Consider the following 21,425-nt stretch of genomic DNA (forward strand, 5'->3'; position numbering starts at 1 on the left):
TGCTTTTTTTCCATACCTGAATGGAATTGTCATCAAATTTTTCGGTTCCAACTTCAGTGACACTTAATTGTAGACGATAGAGCTTTGGCTTATCTCTGGAGTCAGAACCATCTGTACAGCAAGTGACAAATGTTAATTTGCAATTTATTAAAGTTCAAATACACTACTATTGCAACTCTACACTACTGCAATTTAGTTCAGAGTAGCAGTGTTTACCTAAAAAGTAACTGAGTGACATTCTTTCAAGATTTGTTGGGAACTCAGTTGTTCATTGTCATGTAAAACCACTGAAAGTAGACAGAGCCCACTCAGAGTGGCTGTTTTCTACAAGTGCAAAGAGCAAAGTAATCAAGAACTACTATTCTGAACATACTTCGAAGAACTTTCTCTGTTTCCTTAGTACTTTAAGCAATACATTTTTTGTTAATCTCTAAGATTTTATATGGGTTTATCAATATGGGTTTAAAAGATTTAGAAAATAAGATATCTGTAGATCTCTATAGTATTATTATTTATTGATCTTACTAGAAGTACACATTATCAGCAGTATCTACTGACAGACGGCCAACACACCAAACTTTCCCATTCATCAGATACTGAAATAGGGCCCTATTAAAAGAGAATGTTACAAAGTGTTTACCTATGACAGCTTTAGTCTTGATATACAGGACTGCAGCACTTCTGGCCTTATCTTTATAGTCCCATTGACCTGTATTTTCATCTCGCAGAAAGTGAGGTCAAAGAAAGTTCATCTTCCTCCTCCCCCGCAAAGAACATTGTCCAAATAGAATAAAATTTCAGAAGATACACCAGATGCAGCACAGGGTTTAGCTGCTGCCTTCACAGGCTAACATAGATGGATTTTGGCATACATATAAGTCTTCCTTGCTTCCCAGAAAATACCACAACTTTAAATACTATCAGATACTAAACTAATACTGCCACTTCTGACTTCCCTCCAATTTCTCCTCCAAAGGGAAGATGAAAAAAAAGGGAGGCTGCAAGACAAAGAATGTCTTACCTGTGGACATGAACAATGATTTCAAGTCATCCCCAAAAAGCATTAGAGAATATTACTAAAGCCATGGCACATACAGTGATACTGCCTTCAGTAGGACATTAGTCATCTTCGAATTTTAAATGAAAGTCAATATAAACAGAACCTCCATAAAACTAACTGTAAACACCCAGCATTATTATAAGGACGTTAAAAATTAAAATCAGAATGCAAGCCATTTAACCATAAAATTTCACTTAGTCTATGAAGTCCTCTATCAGTCCTTCAATGAACATTATCTAAAGGAACTGAAAGTCAACAGCGCAGAGAAAATTTAACCTTTAAGAACTATACACTGATTAAAAGCAGAAGATAGAAAGAAAGGAAGGCAACAGTACAAAAGAACAGAAAACACATAGTGAATGGAGGGGGGAAGAAGCTGGGTATCAATGAAGAATGGTACCAACAGAATTTTACATGTTTCTGACATGGGGAAAAAATATAATAGGTGCTTCTAGTAGTAAGCTTCTCCTGGAGGTGTTGTGATGTTATTGGGACATAAAGACATCAGGAAGAGACAGTCCATAGACTAGTACTACAAATACCAAAGTTAAGTGCTGATACTATAGTAATAACCAGTTATTTATTATTTAGAATATATTTAGAATCACTATTGTTAATAGTAGTATGTCATCCATCACAAAGGAAGTATTAAACGTAAGAGCACTCAGTCCTCTCGACATTTTTCAGGTACAGGGATAAGCCTTTTAAATCCCAATATTTGACTTGATAAAGACATACAATATCACTGTACACTAAAAAAGGTAATGCTAATATACTATCTTCAGCAATTTAAACTGTGTGCATTTTTAATACTTAATGATACTAATCAGAAATTACAGAGCTGTATCTTCAATGTCACCAAATGCAGACGTGTAATACACTACCAAATACATTTCGCTGCTTACCCCCAATTCTCTGAATTGTTATTACGTCTCCCCACAACTTACACGTCAAAACTTAGAGTTGCTCCTTCATTTATTTATTTATGAATCCAAAAGCCAAACATTTCCTCCTCCCATCCACATCCCAGTTTGCTAAAACTGGCACCCAAAAGATACCAGATTCCGTTTGGAGGCAAGGACCCTTATTCAACATGCAAAAATACTGGAATTTCAAAAGTCAGTGGCACAGAAGTCAGGGTTAGTTATTTAGGGCTTTTGTTCTTAATTTCTTATGGCACTTTCTCCTAAGCCCTTTTTATACAGGTTAGAGAACAGGCTTTACAGTCTAGTGATTTCATCTTTATACTAAATATATGCCCCCCCCGCCCCATATTTTTTCATTTTTGTCAATCTTAAGAAGAAAAAAAAAAAAAAGAACTTAAAAAAATTCCTACATATTTCTGAAATATTCTGTAAAATACACAATAAAATATTATCTTTTTCACATGTTTATTTAAGATAATTTTGGAATCTCATTCCCGAGTTCAACACTTTTGAATAATCAATCAATACCGAGTTCCTGCTAATAAACGTTTACCTCAAACCACTGTATATCCTCAATATAGGTGCATGTCACGTAAAATGTGCTTTCACATAAGAAATGTATTTTAGTATCACAGTGTTTCTGCTGAGGCAAATTAAGACTGTTTTGTTTCTCTGGAGTGTCTAATATAACAAGAAAAAAAAAACTTACTTTAAAACCACAGCACTAGATATAAACTTTTTTTTTTTTCTTCCCAGGAAAATGAGAAAAATTCAAGGAGTTACCGAAAGTCATTTGGAACACACACATAATCACCCACCAGTAAAATCCCATTTCTACAGTAAAAGGTATCTTAATCTTGAAGAGAATTACTACAAATTCTAAAAAGGATGAAAGGCCTTTTTCTTCTAGGGGAGGGATGCAGGAGGGAAGGAAGGTTGCATTATACTACAGTCTTGTATTTCCTGTTTTTCAGCAGCTGGAAGCTGGCCTAAATGTTGTTTGGAATGCATTCTTCAACTCACTGCAGCAGGATACAGATTCTGCCATACCTATGGCAAAGTCCCTGCTCCCCAAACCGTGACAGTCCAAGAAGGCTATTCTTAGCTTCTAAGGACCAAACTTTAAAGACTTCTGATGGTTCCGAAAGGCAGTACATACAATCTAAGTCATACGAGTTAAGGTCCAGAATTTGCAGGGGGAGGGAATAATACATCTGGGGGTTTTATCTGACACAACATTAATTTTCTTTTAATTCAGAAATTTGAAAGATCGAAGTTCTCAGAATGGTGGGCATTAATAAACAATGCAGAAGAAGCAGGAAGAGGCATAAGGAAAATGTATGAATTCTATACAAACTTGTTCATTTTATATGTGTGCGTAAGTAACACATGGCATGGAATAAAGATGGCCTGTATTCTATTTATGGCACCCATGACTGAATAACATTAGCAGAGCTAAATAGTTACATAAAACGTTTTTTTTTTTTTTTTTTGGGGGGGGGGGTAGGTTTAAGCCTAGAAAATTGAATTGGAATATGCCTCCCAGATGTGCCTCCAAAACACAAGCTGAAGAAGCAAGAACTATGATTCAAGAGACCAAGTCAGCCTCTACTGCATACATTAAACTTAATTATCTAACTGAAAAAGCTCTTCCCAGTGACATCATATGAGGGTTTGAATAAACTTGGTACAGTTTGCATTTGAAATAACTTTCATGAGTTATTTTCCTCCATGACAGAAGTACACATACGAAGATACATAAACGTCTGTGTATACTGCCTATCACAGATTGAAACCTTGTATTTCAAGAGGTAACCCTCAATCAGAAAGCAGACCTTATCACCAAAGACCAGGCAGGAAACAGTGTTTTTCAAAAGCATTAAAGCATGTAAATGTACAGTACAAACCACTATAAAACACAGAGTGTGAAGTAAAAAGATGCACAGTATATTACTATAGTGACCTATAGTCACTAGTGAAATTGTTTACGTAAAATCTGTGAAAACTGTGGCTTTCTCTCAGTTTCCATGCTAAGGATGCAATGTAAATAGATTTCATGACTGGGTTTATGCAGTTACGAGTCAGCATTCACACTTCAAATACCAGTGTGTGCTGTGTAGTGAACTGAAGTGAACAATCACTGTAAGCACATCAACTTAGTGATTCAGAATGCAAATGTGCATTTTTCATCAACAGAAAGAGACAAGACAGGCTCTCTTCATGGATATGTATTTTAAATGCATTACTTCACCACTAAAAGGTAAACCCTACACCACTTTGGAGATGGCAATTTTAAATTGATTTCACTAATCCAGTGCTTGAAACAATGCTGGGAAATAGTATTGACTTAAAACCAGAAGATCAGATCATAGAAAACAAGTAAGCCCAAAGCTGAACAAAAACATCCACACAAGGAACTGCACCTATTGACTTAAAAATCAGTTAAATCCACATTTGAAAAGCATCACATTTCCTGAGTGCTAAGAATTTAGTCAGCAAGAAGTTTAAGAGATTGGTGGGGCAGATTTGAAATATCATGTCAAATTCAGGAGATAATTCTGTATTAAATTTCAGACAAGATGTGCTCTTTCAGCAGAAAGAGCCAATAGCAAACATTTTTGGTAAAGGAAGATTCAGTGAGGAATGTAACAAACAACAAAGCTCCTTCAAACTAACATGTAAAAGTGTTACCACATACCATACTGCAGTTCTGTTCTCAGAAGGAAGGTTGGCCAGGGAAACCACCCTGGCCAAGGCTTTCAAGCTTCTCCAACCTCCTGCAATTATTCTTTCCAAGTTGTTATACCTGCATGTTCTCAGCATCTCCCATTGCTATCAATTCTAAAGCTCAGGGTTGCTTTTTTTGTGGTGAGGCAGGAAGAAAAGGCTTAAGGTTTTGCCTTTTTTTTTTTTTTTTTTTAAATGCTTTATAATTTTTTTTCAGGCTTCTAGGATAAATCTCAGAGGCTCACATCCTTAAAAAAATGGCTTTTTGTCACTTTTCTCAGCCTTTAAATATTATGATTGAACAACTGAAGTTAGTAACATCCCTGAACTCATCAGCAACCATATTTACAGATAACATAGACAGCATCAGCTATTTAAAGTGCTGCCGTATCTCACTTCAGTCTGTCCAGTCTATTCCTATTACTATCAGATTCACCTCAGTTTATTGGTTCGTTTACGTGACTTGGAAGACAGAGACAATCGCTGACTGCCACATTTACAGCCACAAGCTACTGAAGTGCATCCTCTACCATACTGTGCAGAATCTGATCTTCAGCCTATAAAAGTCATACAACCAGCAACATCAGTAGCTGTGGAGAAGCAGAAAAACAGGACATACTTCCAGCAGCAAACTTACTGAATTTGTGCAATTGCACAGGGCATGAAACCAAAGTCTGCCAGGTTCTTCTGCAAGAATATAAACAGCCAATGTTTTGACAGAAGGACATTTCTACTGGAGTTATTTCTGTAAGTACAAGTATCCCAAAATGCATTGTGAAAAAGACCCCTTCTTCACACTTGTGAGAAAGATTTAAGAATTTAAGATTTTAATTTTTTTTCCAGTGAGATGCAACCAAATTTCAAGCTTTCTACCCAATGCTCAGGTGTACCTGCAGAACTCGTCTACGCTTATTAGTTCAGCACACTCTACAGAACTTTTCTGCTTTCTGGAATAATGACATTAATGAAATGGAAGTCTGAATTCATCAGAGGTGAGCACTGGAGGCTTAAGTTTGAACAGAGTTCTTTAAACCCCAGTATTGTACTCCACAGCCATGAAAGGGAGAGCAACACTGACAGACATATAGTACTTTCATAGCAGTCTAGAAAATAAAATGAGGAGACGGACACTAACAAACTAAGAAAAGGAAAAGGTATTTTGGTAGATACTTCATGATGAAGAAGAAAGTGGCTTTCTATTCTTGTCTATTTGGCCAAACCAGGACGTATCTGCACATTACTCTAAACTTTAAGGAGAATCAAAAGATCCCTAATATTTGTAGGTTAGGTTATCAATTTCAAATGCTACAGATAAAACTGAACAAGATATTACTGTCTAATGTGGCTAGATCTCTTTGATGTACACCATTAACGTTAGACAAGACTACAAGCCAGGCAGTAGAAATACCAAAGGATGCTATGGGCTACCACAGAGCAGAAAGTGAGGTCACTTTACCAGTGGTCCAAATACTATTTCACATAAAAATCATCACAGATTTCATCTACTGCATCAATGCCATCAAACACGGAAAAGCACGATTAACTTCCACGCCATTTACCCAATTCGCTTTTTCACTATGAATTCTGCAAGCAGATGGATCAAAGAACGTTTTTCTTTCTACCACAATACTGCTTGTAAACCTCCCTATGAAATTTAGTTGTTAGCTGGAAGGTTGAACTCTTTTAGGTGGTAGCACATTCATGATCTTTGTTCAGACAGAATAATTAAATGGCAGCTGACAAGACAGATGATTACTTCACAGAATCAGTCCCTTGGAAAAAAGTAAGATAACCAAGATAGCCTTTCATTTGTCAACAAGAAACAAAAGATTTACAGCCAGCGATGTTTTTAGTGACTAATGAGAGAACAGTATTAAATATAGCGTTACCTTCATAAGCGTGATAGTTGTAGTAGGCAAAGTGATTCCTTCTCCCTGGGGTTAGAAACACATGCAGAGGACCCAGGTGAAGGCAGTACCAGCAGGACAGATACCATGCAGAACATGCGGAAGAGGGCAGGAAAAGAAAAAGACAGGAAAGGGTGAAACTGTAGCCAGACAACACTTACTCAATTTCTAAGGATGAAGTGCATTAAACTCTTTCAACTTTAGAAACTGCATAAAGACATCAGTATTACAAAGCTACTGAATGGAACAATCCTTATTGTTTAGAAAAGCGACAACAAGCTGTTAGAAGAAAAACATGAACAATAGGTCAGTCCCACAGGCAACGTGCAAAGGCTTAGTACACAGCTTTGCCACCTGTGGCATTTCAGATTGTTTTTCCTCTCTCAGTTAATGGATGTCTTGCTCCACTGCCCAAGCACAACGTCTTAATACTAAAGCAACTAGACTCCACGAAGAGTAGGAGTTTAAAGCACAAGAAATAGAAAGTACCATTAAAACAACCCAAAATATTAATATGCAAATCAAACCTCAGCATATAGAACACAATGTAAAATACACTTAATATATTATGTGTACTGCTAATTTCATTTGGGGTTTTTTTGTTTTGTTCTTTTTAAAATCCACACTATTTGACTATGAATTTAAACTTTTGTTTACAGTTCTGGTCAAAGTTTTCGGCACCAATTTCCAACTTTACTTCCCAAAAGGTAAACAACCACACTTCAAATTGTAAATCACTTGTCTGGACACCTGAACGTACCCAAGTTACACTCAGTAGGAAAAAGAGCTGCAAATATGAAGACAATAGAAAATCAGAGTAGAAGCTGTATGTGTTTTATCAGTTGTTGTGCTATAAACAATCAAGCTCCCCTGGCTGTTCCTAGATCATAAAGTTAATTGTAAATTACAATGTAGCCCAGACAGTTGCAATGATGCCAAAATAAAACCCAGCCTTGCTAGTCTGTTTGAAGGTTCCATACAGGCTGAAAGTTGTTTAGCAAATAAGTTCGATTTAAAAATTCATGTTCTTGTCCTTGTAAAAATGTATTTTTCATGTATGGCACTGTCAAATATATCTTACTCGGTATGCCACAGTATACTTCTAAATGTAAACCAAAACAGATTTAAGCAGTGCTTTTTCTGGTTTCCCCTCCAAGTCACAAGATGACATGTTAAACCATTTTACTTATTACCAAGTTTTAAACCCCAAAATCCGAAGGAAGACTGAATGATTTTTTTGGTTTTGAAACAAAACTTCATTCTTGAAACCATGCTAGTAGAGACAAAGTCATAAGTCAATAATTTTTTTTTTTACTCCAAATATTTGCTACTGAAATTTCGGTATTACAGCAATATGCAGCTCTACTTCTAGATAGCTCCAATTCAGAATCTGACATCAGAAGAACAATTGATGTGCCATTCACTTACACTGCCAACAGACTTTCTTGTACTTCCAATGAAAGTCTTATTTTTGGAAAATCTAAATGACTATGTAATAATGGAATTTAGATTATTAGATAACCAGAATTCTTACCTGGGCTTAATTCTACCAGGTATGGTAGTTTCTCAGGAGGAAGGCAAGAGCCATAGCTAGACCCGTCAACTCTTTCCTTCCCCTTTAATGGCTTTCCATCAGTTATTTTCTTGGATTTCTTTGGGACATAATCAGCAGGCCGCCTTTTCAACTGAAAGACTAGTATTCCTAAAACACAGTATTATACATCCTTTGAGTCTCACTATCAATGAACAATCACATACCCAACATCCATTAATTTGTAAGTGTTCCACTGGATTACTAAGTTCCTGACACTTCTTTATGCAGTTATTTTTAAGTTAAAACTACTTAAAAGATTAACAGCATACTTCTCCACAGTGGACAATTCAGAAACTTTAGGATAAAATGGGGGGGAGGGGGGGAGTCTAAAGTTGCATTACCAGAAACAGTGCTGAATGAAATAGTAAATAACTCTAAAAGCACTTAGTATTAAAAGTGCCTGAAAACAAAGCACTTTAAAATATATGTTCCAATTTCTTACTTTACAGGGGTCCACACCACAGCTTAACAACACCCAAGGCACAAAATCTCTTAAAGCTTTTTAGACATACCTTTATCACTAGGCCACTCCCTGAATATCTGCAGTGGACACTCATCATCATCAAGAATAGTTTCTTTAGCACCTTTATCATCAGAGTGCTGAGCACCAGGAGGCAGCATGACCTAGAAAAGAACCGTTATCAGTTTTCAGAGCTGTTAGTAGACAATTAGAACAGAAGATTCAAGGGTATCTCTTCTGATTATTTGTGTTTGTTTATAACAAGAGATAAAACAAAAGAATTCAGTAACTTTAAATGCATTTTGCTTTCCAAGACTTTTTCTAACTCTCTCTCTCTTGCCTCTTGTTATGGTTAAACCACACTTCCCAGAACACCAGATATATTTAAAAAGCAAAGGAAAGCAAGTTACACTTAACATAGACAAGACCATCTTCCAGTAAACAAAATTATTCCAATTTCTCAACAGCCAAGGGAAAGAAAAAAAAAACACAACAAAACCTGTGGAGGTTTTTTATTTTTAAATAAAACTTAAGTTTCCTTTATTATCTCACACTCTGGAATCAGCCTTTCATTTTGCTAATGCCATTCCACTAAGGCAACGTGGAAGTTATCTCTAGAAACGGCAAGACAAGCTGGCAAAGCGAATGTCGTGATACCTCCTGCATCCTTGTCTTGCCCAACCTTTACCTGACCTACACAGAGACTAGGGGCATGACAGGTGCTTTTCACACAATTGCTTCATGCTGCCTAGCTTTAAAGAAGAACCAAAACTAAGTACACTTTGGGAACGGAACCACAGACCATTCATACCTTTTACAGCTGTATCCTTACAAGGTAGAGGAAGGGGGGAACCTTGATTCATGAGTTCTGACTCTAAAGAAGACACAGCCTGTGATTTCATGCACATTTGCATTACTGCTCCCCACAGCAATCAAACATAAAAAACAACGACAGGCAGTATTACAGTGCGTGAGTACCTTCTGAGTTAAAGGTAGATCTTTCAAAGCTGAATAAAAAAATAAAATAAATTTTACTCCCTCATTTGTGATCGTAACAGTGTTATTTAAATTCACAGACAGCTCTATTTTAAACAAACTACTCAAAAGTATTCCCATCTCTGAACTATGACCCAGGTAACACCTTCTGAAGTCACGGAGCTATTGGCTACTGCACACTACTACGCTGCAGCCCTCAAGAGGCTTTCCACTCTTACTTGTCGCCTTCTCTCCACACCCATTTCAGCCTTAACTAAGTTCTCACAGATCCACCTCAAACATCCTTTCATCTTCTTCCAAGCAGGAAACAAGTACATTTAACATCAAAAGTATGTAATCGAGTCATTGGCCTTTCCCTAAAACATTTTCTATGCAAAACCTGGCTAAACATAGAACTAATCAAATTATCTTTAATTAGATTTTCAAATAGACAAGATATTATAAAACGAGGAAAACATTAAAATGTATAAACTGAAGGGAAACAGAAACACATCTACACTCAAATCTTATCTTGCCAAACCACTCTATTTCACATCTCAGATTTTAAAATCAATTATACCCACGGGATAATTTTGATTAGCTAATTAAAGTAACACTGTGTTTCAAGCCTTATTCAACAAGCAACAGTTTTTAAATTCCAAAGCCCTCCAGACAGAAGGTACCTAATTACAACACAAGAACTACAGACTACAGCATGTGTACCAGGGGCTGACCAATACTGGACTGGGGAGCAAACCAAAGAAAACCCAAAACCAGTGAAGTTAGAGGTAAAAATACATAGGTGCTAATACTTGATACTACTTCTGCCTTGCAACTTGGATGCACATCTGTACTTGGTGCTGGGCTTAAGTAAACTAGACAGGTTAGAGAAGAGGGGTCCCAAAAACACTAATCCCCTTGTCCTCTCCACCAGTTACAGTTCCTCCCATGTCTCAGGAAGCGTGAGCTGATAACTCAGGCACACCTCGCCTAAAAAAAAAGTGTGTGACCTAACCTGCGGAGAGACACAAAACACCACATCTGGGCTTATGCAGGCCAGGAGGCTTCTAATTGTGACGAAGCCACTTTAGAAAACATATCTATGCTTTAGGTGAATGCTGCCTCAGTGTCACCCCCAAAGCTGAAATGCCTACATTTTAGAGTAACGGAAAAACATGGGAACAAGTTTATATTATGATTGTCTTTTGGCTTATGGGTAGAGATTTGCTTTCATTTTGAAAAACAGAAGATGCAGTTAAATATCCTTTCATGAATTTGAATCCATACAGACTGCTGAGATCAGGCACAGACATTTCCCTGGTTTCTGCAACAGTGTAGGAAATGGAGATGGGTAAAACCAGCTTAAGATCACAAGTCTTGGAAGCAGGCTGTCAGCTGACAACCTACAAACTGAAACAAATTCCTAACAGATAATTAGGAAGAATATACTCTGCTTCTTCATAATTGCATTCATGAGCATATACAAATTATCATAAAGTCATTCCAATCCATATTTATTCACTTAAAATGCAGTGAAACATGCAGAAAGTACAAGCTAAGAAATTTAAATTAAGTCCATAGCAACTTAGGTCTTAACTTCCAATGCATTTGCTGGGATAAACAAGTAAGAAAAGATAATACTCAAATATTTAAGCTGCCTGTGGTAAGTAACAGCTACAGATCAAGTTATCTGATCTAGCCTTAGCAAAACTTTCACACACAGACAAAAAAGCTATAATAGCTCTTCAATAAGCTCTTCTGTCATTTTAATGTTTTTTTAAATAAAAAACTCATATCTACTGTATGTTTTAATATATCTACTTATTCAAATGAACTAATCTTCCATTCTCCTTACAAGTTGGGAACACAGGCTCCACACATGCCTCTGAAAAAAAAACACCAAAACCAATGGAACTTGCTAAAAAATATTTAATGTCTCATGTCTGTAATGTCTATTTCTTAAAAACAAAACAACAGAAAAACCCCCAAAAACTAATTAGCATGAACTGCATGGTTTTGCTCAACATTACAAGAAGTTATTCATGCCTTATCCTCAAGTGAAAAATAAGAGCATGCTAAAACAAAAGTCTAACAAAGATTCCACTTTTAAGAGTTAACTGGTTTGCTGCATGCCTGAAGTCTTACGCCGTAAGTGAATATGCACAGGTAACTTGGAAGACTAGACTGTCTAATTAATTAGACATCTTGAGAGATGTGCAGTGAACCCAGTATTATTCAGGGAAACTCAAACCAAGCAAACTGAAACAAAACGTGTATTGGAACAAACTTGTATTCACTTGATTACATAGAAAAGCATTTTAGAAGTGGGCATAAAGGTACATCCTGATACACCGCAAACAAGGGTATGAAAGCAAGGAACTATCAGGAAACTGCCATTTACAGTAAAAAGTTGTCAATGGGAAGTGTTAAGAAAAATTCTTACAATGTTCACCTTTCAACTGAAACTTCAGAAGCGAGCGAACTTTATTACAGGTACTTATGCAGCCTTATAAAGGTCTTGCCACGTAACTTAAAATCTATCTTAATAGTTAAGTAAATGTCAACTGCTTAAGTCTTTTCTAAAGACACTTCACCTGCCACCCAAAGAGAACAAAACATTTAAAAATCCCAACCAATAAGAAACTGAAGTTATCCATTCCACTGTACACTGTTTTAAACCCAACAAAAAGTAAAGAATAGGAACATGTGCCAGACAGACTTGTATTCCACAGAACACTGTAAAGTGTCAGCAGAACAGGGGCAAAAGCCCCACCAGGGGTAAAGAACAGCTATGAGACGTCAGTGTAAAGGAGCACCAATGGCCATGACAGCTACGTAGCACTGTATTTGTGAGCTTCCAAAAAAGAAAAGAGTGATGAAAGACACATCAAGCTAAAAGCTAGGATATTTTAACATTTCAAGCAAGGAAAGCAACTTCATAAAATATTTGGCAAAAAGTAGATTTTAAAGTTAGGTTAAAAATACTCAACTTTATTAAAAAAGGAAGGATTATTATATTTAAAACCCAAGCACTGTACCAGCAGAGGCGCTAAGAAAGGCCAAGCAGATTTCAGCAAACTACAATGATTTATGGTGAGCAAAACAATAAGGTCTTCTACACTTAAAGGTATAAAAAAGATCTGCTATTAGCCAATGAAGACCACTCACATATTTCAAATGTAAACATAAGCACACAACTTACATCAGTATAGAAACTTACTGTATGAAGACAATGTGTTGCTCAGAAAAGACAAAATATTTTCCAGAAGTGCTTTCCAGAAAACTAATTTAAATCAATTTGCTTCACAGCAGAGACTTTGGTAATCTTTCCCAAGATCAAAGCAACATTCCTTAGACTATTTTCGGCATTAAACATCCCCACACAAGATCAGAATACAAGAGGAGGTGACGGAGACCACCACCACCACAACAGTGACTTGCAAAAGTTTCTCTGGTAAGTTCAATCAGTTGAATAAATTCCCTAAAATATAAATATTTTGTAATATGTCATAATACCTTCTAATTCTGAACTAAACAGACTGATACAAAACTATCTTCCAAACTCAGTCACAATGTCTCTGCTGTAGCCCACAATTCTCTCAAACCAGCAGAAAAACGAGTGTCAAGTCAGCAGCCTATTTAATAAGATCAATGACTGAGAATCAAGAATTTCATTCATAGAACCCACAATATTAAGATAATTGTCATAATTAAAGCTAGACATAAAAAAATACTTCACAGCCAAAACTGAGAATCAATTTTTAATACGCTGTGTCATTAAAAAAAACCCTATTACTTACAAAATTATTCCCCTCTATAATAAAAATCTATGTAAAAAGTTTTACGGTAGTGAAGTAAAATTAACTTGCACAGTTGGGACCCCAATTACAGGTTAATGAAGACAAAGATAAAATGCCCAGAATGTCATTAAGAATATGTCTAGAACTAAGACAAAACTGTTTAAACAATAAAAACTAAGATTAGTTCACTGCTCCAAAACTACAAAAGCACTACCACTGTATGGTTTCCTTATTAATAATTAGAACAACATTAGAGCAACATGTCAATTCCAAGCTAATTATATCACTAGAGGCTCTAAGCACAGCAAAAGTAGACACTAAGGTTACTCAAAGATATCATAAAAAAATAAATCAGAAAGCAACTTTAAGACCAAAGATATATCCACATCCTTCAGAGCAGCTAGAAAGTGCAGGGAATAGCAAATAATACAAGCTTCCTTACTGTTTTCCAGTGGCACTTTAAGCACTGGAAGGGGCAGGGGAAGAGAGCGCAATTTGATGAGACACATTTTTCCCTTTCTTTCATCATTTTAAGGAGCAACAAATCCAAGTTTATTAGACAAGTAACAGCCAGAAATGTAATCGAATATTGGACTCAAACAAGGATCAAATGTTTTCAAGTCTCACTATTCTCCTTCAGAAGATGATATGGACAGAAGTTTGTAACTTTTAATCAATACTGCCCATGGGACTTTTTGGTTAAGCCATACCTCTAAGAAACAGCAATTCTATACACTTCATTTAGAACTCCTAAAATAATTAAATTCTGAAAATAAGCGTAAGTTTCACTTAAGTCTTTTCTGATGTGTAATGAGGGTAAGCTACAATTGAAAGGCATAAGGCAACAGCATATAAGATACACCTTTTATAACGGAGTCCATCTTGGCACTTTTGCCTCTGAGCAGATGCTCTTCGTTCAGGGGAATAGTTTTGTGCACATACAAATTTAGGTATCTGCAGGATTAACTATTAGTATATGTATCTGTGAACCATAAGCACACTTAGTGGTATAAAGTCACTGTGCCAAATACAGAAATAGGTTACTTTCCTTATTCATGTTTATCTATGTAGTAAGTAATAATTTAGCAAGATTGGAAGATTTAGGTTTTAAAAACAAAAAACCTGACAAATCACTTCAGAACTCCTGAGGCTGTTAAATTTAAAGCAAATGAACAAAAGAGTCACAGAACTACCAAAGTCTTTCCATTTAGTTTTAAAGCTACTGCAAGGAACAAAATCAAATATGAAGCATGAGAAGATTGTGACCTTGTAACTTCACTTACACGAGCAATACAATAATCCTTGGGGTTTTCCTTCTCCAGACCATATTTTTCCAGCGCTTCAATAACTGCAAAGTCTGCAGTATCCGTAGTGGACAGCAGGATTGTCTTGTACGGTATATTTGGTTTTAAACTGTCTGCATAAATTCTCAGTGTCCCACCTTGGAAACAAAATTTAATAAACAATGCTGCCAGAGAATAAAAGACAGACATGCCATTTATTATATTTCTAATGGAATAGAAAAATGAACCCCTTCAGAAATCATTTAGTCAATCCACTAATACAAGAAAAGTTACATAACATCCCTGAAATAAATTTGTCTCCACCATTGGTAACAACCTCCAGTGATGCTTTCCTAATTTCTCTAAGCAAATCTTTTCTCCAGTTTTTCACCATTCTTAATATTACCTGAAGTTAAAATGAAACAGTGACAATGCCTGGATGAAGAACTGACCTTTCCCATCTTGACAGCAAGTTTGTGCTGACCTTCAAGAATCTCCCCTCTCTTTAAAAAGCCCATTAAGATTTCCCTCAGGTGATGTTTTCTACACCTCTTAACTCCTTCACTACTCTTCCATGGACAGAATACATCATTTGAGGTTTTATCAGTACTAACATGGCTTCATTCATTCATTTAACACTGATGTTTATACAACCACTGTTGTTGTATCCCCCAAGAACAAGAAATACCTGATTATTGATATTCACAAGATCTACCAGAATCCTTTGTGCAGACCTGAACAATCACTCCTTGCCATCCTGTATTTGTGCTACTGGTTGCATTCTTAGTTTCAGGTCATTCAGCTTGTTCTTAGCAAAATGAATGACATTTATTTCAGAAGACTTCCTCAGTTTGTTGGTTTAATAAGTCTAATTCTGTCCTTCCGTCTTTCCCAGTTTAGCACTGTTAGCAAGATCAATAAGCATATTCTCTCCCATCAATTTGCCCATCACTGAAAGCTTTGACTTGTGCTCATCACAGAATACACTCCTGTGGAATCTTACCTCTACAAATCCTTCATTGTAACACCATAGATAAATTAGCCATGAAGTACAAAGAATGTTAGAGAAAGCAGAAGTTAAGTCAAATTTATGGGAGTTGCTGGCCTTAAAAATACCCTCTCAGTGAACATTTTACTGTTTACAACTTAACCAGAAGAAATCTCAGTACCTGAGTCTGGTCTGCCATCAGAACTGCGAAATTCCTGCATTCTTTTCTCTAGCTTTTGCTGTCGCCGCCGTTTCATAACCACCTCGGGATTGGATATTGTGCGAGTGAAGCTGGTCTCAGGCATATCTTTGTAAACCTCAGCTGCAAGGCGAGAATTCTCACTGTGAAGTTAGTTGAAATAAAAAGAAAAAATTGTCATTAATGGCCTAAAATACACATATCCTCATCACTTCATAAAGGACAAAAGGCTAGTAGAATCCATACACACAGGAGATCAATTAAATTACTGCAAGATGGTTTCTACAAGAGCTTCACTTTGGCTAGGATTAACACTGTTCATGTACCCATGCTCACCTGAAATAGACAATAACCAATTTAAGTACTGATGGTTGCTAGTTTTCAAAGGAAAAAAAGGGGCCCTCTACCTCGGGGCGGCGGGAGGTGCAGGGGGGAAGAGGCATTAAAGAAACTTTACATTATACCCCCTACTTTAATCTGATTTACAACACTGCAAATCATACGGAAGTAGAGTTAGCATGTGTTTGTAATGCATGCTTTTTCTTTTGCTAATGGACTTAAATACAATTCTATTTTAATTTTAAAAAATTAAGATCAAGCTAAATAACAGCACTGGAAAAATCATGCTGGTATCTGAAGAACATTACAAACATATCCATGCAGAGCAGTACTACATATATGAAAAACAACCATGAACTCAAAAAAGAGAAAAATAAATAAATGAAATCAGAATCATTTAAGTTGGAAAAGACCTTCAAGATCATCGAGTCTAACCATCAACCATGCCCACTAACCCATGTTCTGAAATCGAGCTAAGCAGCTAAATTCTCTATTATATGTCAACCAGTCAACTAATTTCTTTCATCTCTGAGAATCTGTTATCAATTAGTAAGTTTTCATCATACATTTTCTTTCTGAGTATATCCACCATTAATGATTTTTTTTCCTGGTGTATTACATATTGAAACCTACAGAATCTGATAAGGAGACAAAATTTAATTTAATATAGACTTTTCTTAGCTTTCTAGTTCTACACAGAGTTATTCATGCCTGACTCTTGTGCTCCAGTTTTCTGTACAAGGATTAATGGATGTCCTGCCCTGTCTCAAAAAATAAGACACAGCAGATTTGGGAGCAAGAGTTGAAGAACCTCGAAGACTGGCTACCAAAATACATCTCAGAGAAAAACAAACTGATAGTCAGGTGGTAAGTCAAATGCAAACAGCTACACGCACTAATTTTTCTGGCAAAAACCAGAACAATCAAACATAGGGAGAGGAATAAACCCACTCTAGAGTAAATGCTCAAAAATAAACATAGTGGGGAAAGTCCATGTCACCAAGCATGTGTCAGTTTCTGTACAAGGACAAAAGAGGTAGGAAAAAAACTTATTTCATGGTTTAAAAACAAAGCTTGCAGTAAAATCTACATACAAACCACAGAAATTGCAATCACATATTTTGGGTTATGATGCTATTGCACCCATGTCAACTACTTACTTTTGAAAGAAACAGCAAGTTATTTGGTAGAGAAGGGGAAACCTTTAAAGTAAGATGTAGGTTATATGAACTGATCACAGTTTAAAACACTTACATATCATCCCCATGAAGAAGTCTATCATCTTTATCTGATGCTTGTCGCAATGCCTCTTTTTCACGCCTCTTTTTTTCTTTTTTTTCTTTTTTTGAGAGAGTTCGTTTGAAATTCTGAATTACTCCCTCTTTTTCTTGTTTTTCGGGGCCATTACTCTGTGCCTTCTGAAATAAATGAGTTTAAAAAAACTTCCATCATTTTTAGTCCAATGAAAAGTTAGTATTGGTTTTAACTTTCCGGATAAGTCTGATTAAGACATAGTATCACTAACACAAAACCAATACTACAGGCAACAATACTCCATTACACAGGGATGGGACTAATACTCTCCGGAATAACGCAGAAGGCGAAAATAATTTCATATTCCAAAGCAGGTATGAACTGATTAAGCACCTTGTACTCAAGACAGCAAAGAAACAGCAGAAGTCTACTTGAATAATGCCTACTATCTACTTAGCCTCAAAGATTAACTGAAGGCTGCAAAACAAATTTCTGCCTTCCAGTAAAAATACTTCACAAAACAACACTGCGCTTCATCTGTTTAAGACAACTGTGTTGGAGCATCAGTTAAGAATAAACTGCAGAAGGAAAAACATTATAGAGGACATTTCCCCTATGGTGTATTTTTCCGAGTTGTCCTTCCAGTGTTCTCTTCTCCAATTCCTGCTCCTTGCAGACACAAGATACCTGTACTCCTAAGCTCATCTGCCTTCTGTAGAGAAAATAATGGAAGATGAGAGAAAGAAGGTGCAGGTTTTTTTACTTCTATCAGGAAGTGAAGAACACAGAGAAGGAAGATTGAAGATTACTTAATTCAATGAAAAGGAATAGCAAGTCTGGTAGATGTAGGGCAAGACATCATTAATTTTCTCTCCCCACCTCTAACATGGATGTATCCTGTAGTCAAAAGTATAGTGTAAGAATAGCTCGTGTACCTATATCCAAAATACCTTTAAAATTAACAAGCTCTGATTCCAAGAGCAAAAGAAATTTAGTGCTGAGCCCAAGATGAAAGACTTGTCTGAATATAGCCCACACTGAACAGTATGTTTTCCATAGCTATAAGCATCCAAGTTAGATATAATATATGAGCCAAATAAGTAATATAAAAAAAAGCTTTTCTATGGCTGATGTTCGTATGTCCCTCATTTTGCATTTGGAAAGGAAAAAAAAAAAACCAACAAAAACACACCTCCCCAAAAGGAAACTGTGTCCCATCAGTTTTGTTAAGAAACAGCGTGTTACCTAGGAAGGTAACAATTTTTTGTTATTTAACTCCCTCTGGCAACTCCCCCTTTTAAAGGTTCTGCAACAGGTAGGATTACCTCCTAGGTGTTTGGCATCATATGCTATTTGAGGAAATTCTTAATTCGTCAAATTAGAACAAAGCAAGCTCTAAGTTCTCTGGGCATTACATGCTCCAGTACTAGACAGCTACATGGATCAGAGCACCACAAGCCATCTGAAAGATCAGAATAATGCTGTGTTGCAAAGATGTATTTTAAGTATTTAAAAAGACTTGCTCCAGATATCAAAGGTCAGCAGCAGCAGTTGTTTTCAGGAATTAGAAAAGTAGAAATTATGTTTTGCTATATAAGCAAGTCCCACACATTTCAAAACTGCTGTTACCACTAGCATACGCCTTAAAGACTCACCTTTGGAGGAAGCGTATCATTTTCATTCTTGAGAACAAATCTTCCCTCTCGATCATCTTTGTTCCAGTTTAATTGTACAACAAGAGGCTTCTCATCTACATCTAATCTTCTTTCTTCTTCAAAAAATGAAAAGCAGTAACAGTTATTTGGCACCTCAAGAGCAAAGATATTTAAAAATAAGTTATGCTGTTAAAAAACCAAAATGTTTGCTGAACAGTACACATTGGTTGATGTTTCCCTGTTAAGTATAGGGACAGAAAGCCTGGGGAGGTAGAAGTACGTCTCCTTTCCAGCAACCAGCCTAAGTGTATTCCCTCTGTCTACATAAGCTAAAGGTCCACATAGAGTAGTGTTGCATACCTCCTCTGTCAGAACTAAGTCTGGGAACACAAGATTATCACTCAGGAGGAAAAGTTACATCTACAGTTATAATGTTTCAAACTTTATAACTTCATGAGGCTTCCAAATACTCATTTTCCTTATTTTAAATTTAACCAGTCTGATTGTGGCCCAAGAACTACTATTCTGGAAAGACTACACAAAAATAAACCAGATTACAAAATTATATAAAAAAAAAATCCATTATGCACATATACTAGACAAAACTTCATTTAGTGTATTTAGTGTATTATATCTATTTCAAGTATATGAAAAAATCTGAGTGTGGTTAAAAATATTAAACAAGTTTTGCCATTTGATCTCCCTTCTAGAAGTAGGAGACAGCACATATGCATAGCAAGACAATGATGTCTTTGCAGCTACAGTTTACTTAATGAGAAACACGCCTATTGAATGAGGTGCCTCTCTTATGAGCCACATTTTAAACATCAGAAACTTGCTCTGCAAAGGAAACCATTTCATTGTGACTACAGGTACAGTGCTAACAGACTTTTAAAGAAACCTAAAGCAGAAAAAACACATACTATTCATTGCTTAAATTAGTGATGACACATGCACTTTTCCCTAATCCCATATAATTCACATCGTCATCATTCGTAGACCATGAAAAGTGACATAAATTTCCCTTCTTTATCTCAAATTATTTTCAGTCTTTCAAAAGCAGAATTTAAGGTAGTTAAACCAGTTGCATAAGCTTCCAAAGTACAAAAAAAGAAAAAGCACAACAAAAAACTCGTTTCTCCTATTCCCGTCTCCACCACCACCACACACACTACCACCTTCCAACCTGAAGCCGCCTACTGGCGTGGAGAGACACAAATGCTAGCAGCATCAAAAGGATATTTAGATATCCAAGTTCTTCACAGGTAATGTGATAGGATCTGTTTAAGAAACGCAGTGGCTTCAAACAGTACTATGTTGAACCTTCCCCAATTTAGCAGTAAAGGAACATGCATTATAAGGCTACCTGTCAAAGGCCCACAACATCAAAGAACTTGAGGATGTACTCTTAAGCGCTCCAATTTAACGCTCCTGTTCTTCCATTATAAATTTAGTCTTTACCTCCTAGTCCCAAAAATAGCAACTGTCTCACAAATGTCAACAAATTAACAGGATGTCAAGTATAGCATTTACTAGATCATAATCTAAACTTATATAAACTGCAGGCCTGATATGCATACTTACATTTTGAAATACCACCACCCTACATAACAGTTAGTAGCAACGTACTTCGGAACAAAAAAACAAAGTCTTACGTGGTTCAGAAGCTGGGGCAAACCTAAATATATTTTGGTGGGGGGTGGATAGGAAACTGGCATGGATGCAGGACAGACTTCGTGAATAAATACTAACCTCCGCTGACATGCACCTCATAAAGCGAGTATTTAGGGGATGACAACATTCGCATGTCTGGTCGAAACTTCTCTGCAAGAGTTTCTATCACATCTTGAGTTGTGGCAGTACTAGAGACACGGATACATTTTGTTGCAAAATTTCCAGCTGCTTTGTCTTGAAAGTAGAATCTCATTACTCCATGAAACTCCAGATCCTGTAAAGAAATAAAAATACAAATCTGAGTGGTGGCTAATGGTTATAAAGTTCGGAGTTCTTATATTTTCTTAATACATTTGTAACTAATAAATAATAAAAGACATTCAAATATTGCACTGATTTTCAAAATTTTGAGGACAGTAGAATTTACTAACTAGGACACCATAAACTTGAAGTAACAACTTCTTTTTACGGAATATCCTTAAGTACTCTATATTACTGGAAATATTTGAAACTTGAATCTTTTAAGTATTCAAATTTACAGCTATTGTCAGGTTTACCTGAAGGAGAATTAATAAAAGTTTAAA

General features: G+C 36.2%; 1 protein-coding gene across 2 annotated transcripts in view; it reads right to left on the reverse strand.

Moving 5' to 3' along the window:
- Positions 1–21,117, reverse strand: part of MLLT4 (myeloid/lymphoid or mixed-lineage leukemia (trithorax homolog, Drosophila); translocated to, 4) — a 94,592-nt gene extending 73,475 nt beyond the window's left edge. The window contains exons 1-9 of one of the 2 annotated variants that reach the window (XM_010562709.1): positions 20,920–21,117; positions 19,168–19,283; positions 17,513–17,676; positions 15,902–16,062; positions 14,733–14,890; positions 8,727–8,838; positions 8,155–8,322; positions 6,603–6,647; positions 17–111 (exon numbers count right to left, since the gene is read on the reverse strand). In XM_010562709.1, coding sequence (XP_010561011.1) covers positions 17–111; positions 6,603–6,647; positions 8,155–8,322; positions 8,727–8,838; positions 14,733–14,890; positions 15,902–16,062; positions 17,513–17,676; positions 19,168–19,283; positions 20,920–21,094 — 1,194 coding nt within the window. In that variant the 5' untranslated portion in view covers positions 21,095–21,117. The remainder of the gene's footprint in view (positions 1–16; positions 112–6,602; positions 6,648–8,154; positions 8,323–8,726; positions 8,839–14,732; positions 14,891–15,901; positions 16,063–17,512; positions 17,677–19,167; positions 19,284–20,919) is intronic. The other variant, XM_010562710.1, reaches the window with a different exon arrangement.
- Between the last annotated feature and the right edge of the window lie 308 nt (positions 21,118–21,425).

The sequence above is a fragment of the Haliaeetus leucocephalus genome, unplaced genomic scaffold, assembly GCF_000737465.1.
Source record: "Haliaeetus leucocephalus isolate CR32 unplaced genomic scaffold, Haliaeetus_leucocephalus-4.0 Scaffold162, whole genome shotgun sequence".
Classification (NCBI taxonomy): domain Eukaryota; kingdom Metazoa; phylum Chordata; class Aves; order Accipitriformes; family Accipitridae; genus Haliaeetus; species Haliaeetus leucocephalus.